Source organism: Balaenoptera physalus, assembly GCF_965194825.1.
Source record: "Balaenoptera physalus genome assembly, chromosome: 4".
NCBI lineage: Eukaryota > Metazoa > Chordata > Mammalia > Artiodactyla > Balaenopteridae > Balaenoptera > Balaenoptera physalus.
The window spans coordinates 120,229,076-120,237,977 of record NC_138891.1 but is presented as its reverse complement, the minus strand read 5'-3'; the positions used below and the strand labels follow the sequence as shown (position 1 = coordinate 120,237,977).

Genomic DNA, 8,902 nt, shown 5'->3' with positions numbered 1-8,902 from the left:
AAGTTAGAAAACAGGGCAAAATTTATGAAATATCTATTTTCAGACACTGAAACACACACAGAGCAAACATGTCATCCCAGAAAGAAAGGAAACAAATGAGGTGAGCCCTACAATTGCCCTGGTTTTATGCCTGGAGGTACTTTCAAACCATGGTCCACAAGAGGAGATCCAAGCAAAGCTGGGATGAGGAGACAAAGATTGAGTCTGGGGTGTACAAGATGTCTGGAATTTGTAATCAGGAATGCTAGAAAGGAAGAGCTATACACAGAAAGAGTTTCAGAATACGCTTTAAGTCTTCGCCTGAATACTAAGCTGTGCATGTACAGGGTGAAGCTCCAAGAGGCTGGGCAAAAATTAATTACCAGGGAAAAAAGAATTACTTGGGAACTACAATATGAACAACTACTGGAACTCATAGGGAAAGTAATAATTTGAGTTTTCTCCAAGTAGAGTACAGAAACTTTTTTAAAGACCTGTGACATACAATAGAAAGCCTAAGCCACTCCTTAAGAGAGAACTAGAAATTCTTATAGCAAAAGGAGAGTCTAGAGTCTCACCAAGTTTAATATGCTACTAGAGTAACAGCCTCCCAAATAAAGCCCAACACTCTTTAAAAATCTAGACACTCAATGTATTAGTTTTATAATGCTGCCATAACAAATTAACACAAATTTAATGGCTTAAGACAATACCATTTACTATCTCACAGTTCTGTAGGTAAGAAGTCCGGGTACAATGGATTTCTAATCCTCCATTTAGAATTTCACAAGGCTAAAATCAAGAGGTCGGCCAGTTACTGGATGAACTTCAAAATCCATTCAGTTTTTTGGCTGACTTCAGTTTCTCCAAGTTTTAGGACTGAAGTCCCCATTTCCTTGCTGGCTGTCAGCTGGGATCCAGTCTTTGCTCCTACAGCAATGCTAACTCAAAGTTTCCAATCACTTTGACTTCCTCTTCTGCTGCATCTCTCTGACTTTAGTTGGAGAAAGTTCTTTGCTTTTAAGGGTTCATGTGATTAAACTGGGATCACCCCCTAATAATCTAGGATAATCTCCCTTGTAAAGTCCACAACCTTAATTATATCTGCAAAATCTCTTTTGCTATGTTACATACATATTCAAAGGATGCAGGGATTAGGGTGTGAACATCTTTGGGGAGCTATTCTGCCTACTACACTCAACAATATCACTTTTACATTGTTCAGCAACCAGTCAATGCATATCATATAAGAAGCAAGAAAATATGACGTACCCAGCAGGGGAAAAAATAGTCTGTTAATAGAAACAGGCAGCACATTAATATAAAGACATAGAGCGGTTAAAAATAAAAAGAGGAGAAAAGAAACACATGGAAACACTAATCATAAGAGAGCAGGAGTGGCTATATTGATATCGGATAAAGTAGATTTCAGGAGAAGAAATACCACCAGAGATAAAAATACCACCAGTGATAAAAGGGTCAAATCATCAAGAAAAGAAAACAGTCCTAACTATGTAAAATGGCATAACCACATGGGAAAGCAGTTTGGCAATTTCTTTTAAAATTAAAAGTAAGTGTACACTTACCATACGACTCAGCAATTCCACTCCTAGTTATTTACCTAAGAGAAAGAAAACATAAACACACAAAGAGATTTTTACATTAATACTCATAGCAGCTTTATAATAGTCTCCAAACTAGAAACAATTCAAGTATTCATCAATATGTGAATGGATAAACAAGTTGTGGAATATTATTCAGCAATAAAAAGGAACTACTATTACAAAACATTGTGAATCTCAAAAACATGTTGAATGAGAGCAATCACAAAAGAATACATACCATTTATTCCCATGTACATAAAGTCCTAGAGCAGGTAAAACGTGTCTTTAGTGATATAAATTATATCAGATGTTGGTGGGAGGCTTGACTGAGAAGGGGCATAGGGAATTCTGGGGTCGTGGAAATGTTCTGTATCTTAACTGGGGTGGTGGACACACTATTGTATACATTTGACAAAACTCAGCAACTGTACTTTTAAAACGGGAACATTTTATTTCTGTAAGTTAAACCCCAATGTGTAGACTTTTAAAAATAATTTAAAAATAAAAAACAAGGTGAAAGTTTTAAGGAGAGTTAAAAAGGCAAAATGCCACAGAAAGAGAGATAACCCTGAGAAATTAAAAGAACTTGTTCGATACAAGAAAATCGTTAAGCCGCAGCACACAGACAGGATCTTCGTTGTGGCATGCATGTGGGATCTAGTCCCCTGACCAGGGGTCGAACCCAGGCCCCCTGCTTTGGGAGCTGAGAGTCTTACCCACTGGACCACCAGGGAAGCTCCTCGTTAGCGATTTTAGAAAGCACTTTCATTGAAAAGATAGGTAGAATCCAAGATGTAAGACATTTTAGTCATATTTACTTAGAATGTGAAATTCAAGTAGAAAACGCATAGACTTTTCAATTTCAATTAGTGCTTCTCAAACTTTCATCTGCATAGGAATCACCTAGGGGGTCTTGTTAAAATGCAGGTTCTGATTCAGGAAGTCTTGGGTGAGACTCGATAGTCTACATTTCTGACAAGATACCAGGCAGGTGAGGCCGATGTTGCTGGTTCATCTCCTACACTTCAAGTAGCAAAAACACAGACCACTTGTCTGGGGCACTGATGGTTTATATCAAGTGCCAATTCGGTCTATAAGTTCCCAAGATCTATGGAATCCATTCCTACCACCGGTTACATGTAGACTGACAACCTAGTCCCCTTTCTCTTTGTTGGTGTAAGCAGGATAGCTGTTTAGGATCCTCTGGAAAATAGCAGTGATTTTACGTCAGCAGCCTTGGGTTCAAGTCCCAGCTCTGTTTCTAACCAATAGATAATCTGGGTTAGTCATTTTTCGAATGCAAAAGAAGAGAACTCTTTTCGTTTCTCTTCTCTGGCTGTTTTGAGGATTACAATAGAAAATGTAAGTGAAAGTGTTACATGAATTATAACCTTAAAAAAAATGGTTTAAAATGTCAAGCAAAGTGGGCAAAAAGAGATCATCTTTTTAAAGAGGCAGGACCTAAAGTAAGAGGTGGGGCTCCGGGATTAGACTCGTGGGCGTGTAAGGAATGCGCCATATTACAGGGGAGGGGCGCCCCATTTCTAAGATAATCTGTAAAAAATAAGCTTCTGTATTTAAGATTATCCCTAAATTATGAAACTTAAAAACGAACTTTTCCCTCATTAAATACTTAAACTGGCACCTAACTCAAAGTTCAATGATACTATTTTGCTTCAGTCTACCGATTTCACACGAAGTTCCACCCACGCATCTCTGGCCCTCTCACCCATCCACTCGTCACTTTTCTGCCCCCGCCCCCTGCGGCCCCCGCCCGGGGGCAGTAGTTTCCACTACGCTGAAGGGGGGGGTGGTAACGGACTCCTCTATCTACTTGCCTAGAGGAGGGGGCGTGTGAGGAGCTACCTTCCACAGAACAACAAGAGACCCCGGCCAAGAGGCGCGGAATCAAGAGAAAATCCGAGTTGAGGCCGCGGCGTCGGTGCAGCAGGGGAGCGGCGGTGCCCGCGGCCGCCGAGCGAGCGCGCGGCTTCGCTATCAGCCGCGCCGTCCCCCATCCCCCCCAGAGCCTCCGAGGGATGGCACCGGCGGGAGGGGGCGGGGCCGGCGCACGGCAGCCTTCTCCGCGGCGGCCGCCTGCGCTGCGGCCGGAAACAATAGTGGAGGACCCTGGGCCGCGCGGATCGGCTGCGGCGGCGCACGAAGCGGACGGTAAAGCCCCAGCTCCCCTGCCCACGACTGCTTGCGCCCCGGTCCCCACCCCCTCGGTCCCGCCGCCTTTGCACTCTGAGCCCCGCGGCCCCTGGCGCTGTTCCGCGGGGGCTGCCCCGACGGACGGTCGGAGAGAATGACACGGCTCCGCGGCACCCTGAGGGGCAAGCGCGCGCTCCCAACGCCGGGGACCCGGCTCCCAGAGGCGCTGAGTCCAGATGGACCAGCTGCCGTGGCCCTCGAACGCCTTCTTCCTGGGTGGGAGGAAGCCCGGGGCGACGGGACGCGGCGCTCCCGCCGGCCGGGCTCCGGGATCCCCAGACTGCCTTGGCCACCCCGCCTCCGGCCGTGCCCGGGCCGCACAGCGGAGCCGCTGCCCGACCTTCCGTGAGGATGCTTTGTAAACGGCCGGGCCCCCATCCCTAGTGTTCACTTTTCCATGTGCATTTTCCTGCCCCGGATCTCGAATAGGAAACCTCGCTACGCCGAGCTAGCGAAACGCATCTAAGGTTCCCACGATGAAGTTAGCAAAGCAGTGTCCCGAGCAGATCGTTCTACCTTTAACAGCGTTAAGTAGGTTGACAGACCCCGGTAGCTGAATAGGTGTCGCTGCTAAGCTCCTTCTACACCTGGTCGGGGATGGGGGTGGGCTAGAATACCCGAAAACTGCTTTCCGTCAGAGCCCCTCCAGTAAATAAAACACAGGACCAAAAAAGGCGCTTAGGCGTAGTGTCACTTACGGCTAGGCTTTAAGTTTTACTAGCTTTATGTCTTTGCACAATAAAAGTATAATATTGAAGTACAAGTGTGGCAGTGCTTGTTTGATGGGGCTGTTGCATTAGATAACCTGAACAGCATCCTTCTGTCTTCCTAGAAGTTCCTAATATTGCCGTAATGGCAAGTTCTTGAAATTGTATAACTTTCTTTTTCTGTTTCTTAATAGGGGCACTATGAACGAAGAGGAGCAATTTGTAAGCATTGATTTGAATGATGACAACATCTGCAGTGTTTGTAAACTGGGAACAGACAAAGAAACACTCTCCTTCTGCCACGTTTGTTTTGAGCTAAATATTGATGGTAAGGACACAGTGTAGATTAATTTTATGGCATGAACTTTACAGAACTACTTTATGCTGAACTAGTTACAAGGTAAAACTAAAATTTCTTGAACGATTGTAAATTGTGTCAAGTATGAAGTGGAGATCTGTTAAAGATAAGGGTTTCTGGAAATGAAACTGAAGGTAGCACAGCTATGAATTTAAGAGAAACTTTTTTTTTTTTTTAACTCCCACGGCATTAATCCCAATTTTACTAATATAAAAATGAGGAATGAGTATTGACTAGTAAACTTTGCTGGTTTGAGAGCTTATTAAGTTGTCAGATTTTAACACATGTGTGTGTGTTTTGTTTTGTTTTAATATTATGAAATAACATAACCAAACATTTACATTGATAGGCGAATGTAATTTTATTCTTTTGGCCTACCGTGCTAGTACCTAACTGAGGTGAGCTATAACTTTTTTCCCCAGTGCTATCTTATTATCTGCAACACATTTAAAAATTTTTAGATAACCTCTTTTCAATGATCACACACACCTTTGATAATTTTTTTAAACTAAAAAGGCTTTTAAAATTTCTCAGTAGTATCTTTAAGAGTATACGAAAAAGAGTTCTCCAAATACTTAAAAAAAAATCTCTATTAAAGTATTTGGGTTGGTGCACAGTTAATGTCTCTGTGGGTATCAGTAGTTTGTCCCTGAGAAACATGTGGGATATGTTTCCTTAATCTTGATGTTACCATGATAAATTCTGATTTTTTTTTTAATATTTGAGTCACACTAAAAAAGAATCTTAATATTCTGGCAGTAAAAAAAGTTGGCCTGCCATTTGAATTTTGAATTGTAACATTTCAGTAGAGAGATTTTGTTAGATCTTTAGATTAATTTGTATTATCTCTACTTGTTCTATTTATTAAATAAGAAATATCAAATGTTCGTGCCATTAAAAAAAAAATAGGATTATCTACCTTGAGATTCCTATTAAGACTTGTTTTTCAGAAATTGTTGTAGGCACCAAATTAATATATTTAGACACTCTGTAGTAAAAGTCAAAATTATAACCATAAGTAGACTACTAAAAACATGTAGAGTTAATTATATGACATTCATTTTCCATTTAAGATCATATTGGTTTTGACAGTTTTGCCATTGTACTCTCAGAACTGTAGTTGCTAAACATGATAATAGATGGAAGATCATGGATTTCCTGTGGGTTGCATAGAACGCATAAAACTGTGGCTTTAGTAAATGTAGCATTATAACTAATTTCAAAGGGATGACTTAAAAACATGATTCTTCTGTAGCACTTAAATTACCATGTCCTTAATCATGCTAGAGTGAAAGATATAAATGTATGTTCTTTAGAAATAGAGTTGGCCCTATATATTCTTTTACATTGTAGATTTTAGTTTTAGATGGGCAAAGGCATTACAAATGACTCAGCCAAACCTGTATTTACATTGAGGAAAACTGACAACCAGGTAGTTGGACTGTTCAAGGTTGCTCTAGCAGTGATGGCAAGCTGTTGTTATGTGCCAGGCATTGTACTAAGCACCTTACATGGATTATCTTATTCAGCTCAAAATAGCTCTGGGATGGCTACTATTATCCATTTTAAAGTTGATGGAGTCTAACCTTCAAGACCTAAAAAATGCACTTTGAAGTTGCTCAGCAATGAATGACAGTGCTGGGCTTTGAAGCCTGCCAATCTAGTTCTAGTATATGTGATTTTAATTCCATTGATCTACTGTCAGTAGTTATTTTAGTTGATAGGGCTAATATTAGAAACCTGTTTTCCTGAGTCCTAATTGCTCTCCTTGATATTCGGTCAGCCAACTTTTCCTTATCAGTGCTTCCTGCTAAATCATTAGTGTTGTTCATGCTGTGATAGGATTTTTCTACCAAAATGTAAACTTTCATATTTGCTTTTCTAGCCTGTTTTTAATGCCTTTTAACTGGTTCTTCATCATTGTATATAGAATATACAAGTATTCCTCAGGTACCATCTCATAAATATTTCATCTCTGATAACATTTATCTCAGTATATAAGCTTGTCATAAGCCCTACGTGTTGAAATAAGAGTTGTCTTTAACTTAAAAGACGAAAATAATTCTCAATTTGTATTAGAACTGTTTCCCTCTATATTCTTTGTACACTCAAGGTTTTATATTTTTAAATGCCAATTAAATCTTCATAAGAAAAATTACTTTAGAATTTTCTTCTCAATTTATCTGAAGTCAATTCCTAGATCTCACAAATACATTTTATATTCACTACAGTGATGAGCTTGTGCGTATAACCATTTTAATGTCATGAGATTTTTTTCTAAGTATTAGGAATTTTAGGGGAAAAGGAGGGAAATGAGAACCCTGAATTTCTCAAAATTTCGATTTTTATATCAGTATACAGGTTTTTAAAAAATCAATGGAAAAAAGTGATGATAAAGTAATCACATACCTGAAAAATAACAAAGTATATTATTCTTTGTCTATGTCAGTAAACCTTTTAAAATGTTTTTGAAGTTTTCTTTCCCCTACCAAATTCTCAGCACAGTGCCAGTCAATAAATAGATAAGTAAGAGGGACTTTAAAAAAATATGACATTTAACTTTACTGTTTTTGGTATAACTTTTTTGTAGTATGGTAATGTTTCTGTTACTTGGTTTCTTAGCTTTCTAATTGCTGAGTTTGCTCTAAAGCCTTCTATTCTTTTTTCAGCTAAGAGGCTAGATCAACAAAAGACAGTCTAATCTTGTAGGAGAGATTTCATATTCTGAGCTTGGCTCTAAGTTGCCTTTTTTTCTGTCACTTTACAGTACTTAAAAGTAAACGAGTACCTACATTTCATATACTTTCAACCCATAGGTGATATACTTCAAGGATCTAAGAAATGCACTTTAAGGAGATTGATTGGGGGGCACTTATAATTCACCATTAGAATTACTTGTCTACTTCTAGGATTAGGAGATAGATGCTTAAACTTCTTAATACTGATGGCCTGTCCTTGACACTAAGACGCTATATGCATGTATGATCAAATGCATTAATATGCCTCATGGTTCATGGTGCTAAAATCTCTAAAGTTATTTACTGACTACCAATCCCTAGGCTATTAAGTCTGGGAGGAAGGTAGCCCAGAGTGGTCAGGAGCCAGTAATGAAACTCAACTGTAATATAAGAAAGTCAGAAATGAAACTACAGGTGGGGGATGGGAGAGAGATCCAGGGCTCCAATCTATTACTTCATACTGTCAGTTTTCATTTTGTACCAAACTACTGTGCAAATAATTAGTATTTTTACCTTCCTTTAATAATTGACTTCCTTTCTATTCTACAGAGAGAAACTTTTTTATAAGACAAGATCAGTTCCTCTTATGCCAAAGTTTTCAGTGTGAGTTGATCTTGCTAGTTGATTAGGAAGCATTTTTAATGCTTACTAGTCCATCTTGCACTGTAAAATCCATCTCAGACTTCATTCTCCTCTAATTTGTTGAACTTCCCAGGAACTTTTCTAGAAACAGACCATAATGCAGATCCTTAGTAATCTTTCCAGCCAGAAAAGTCTATAGGTGTTTTCTGTTGGTGTTAAGGCACCGGTGAACCCAATGCTCACTTTTTTTTTTTTTATTTGTTTATTTATTTATTTATGGCTGTGTTGGGTCTTAATTTCTGTGCAAGGGCTTTCTCTAGTTGCGGCAAGTTGGGGCCTGTCTTCATCGTGGTGCGCAGGCCTCTCACCATCGCGGCTTCTCTTGTTGTGGAGCACAGGCTCCAGACGCGCAGGCTCAGTAATTGTGGCTCACGGGCCCAGCCGCTCCACGGCATGTGGGATCTTCCCAGACCAGGGCTCGAACCCGTGTCCCCTGCATTGGCAGGCAGATTCTCAACCACTGCGCCACCAGGGAAGCCCCCAATGCTCACTTTTAATCTCATTCTTCCTTGATTCTCTGTGTCTTTGACCAAAACATGGTTCACATGGTCAGTAGTCAGGAAGCAGTTTGAATCTGAATATTAAATCTTGACTTAGCTTGGAAGTCAAGACTGATTATTAACTACTCAAAGCCTGTCAACAGCTCTTCCTTTGACTTGC

At 40.2% G+C, this 8,902-nt stretch overlaps 1 protein-coding gene across 2 annotated transcripts in view; it reads left to right on the top strand.

The window, feature by feature from the left end:
• Window positions 1–3,594: 3,594 nt before the first annotated feature.
• LOC309660049 (protein EURL homolog) overlaps window positions 3,595–8,902 on the top strand; it is a 36,491-nt gene continuing 31,183 nt past the window's right edge. Inside the window, exons 1-2 of one of the 2 annotated variants that reach the window (XM_082460578.1) lie at window positions 3,595–3,755; window positions 4,699–4,832. In XM_082460578.1, the coding sequence (XP_082316704.1) occupies window positions 4,706–4,832 (127 nt within the window). In that variant the 5' untranslated portion in view covers window positions 3,595–3,755; window positions 4,699–4,705. The remainder of the gene's footprint in view (window positions 3,756–4,698; window positions 4,833–8,902) is intronic. The other variant, XM_082460577.1, reaches the window with a different exon arrangement.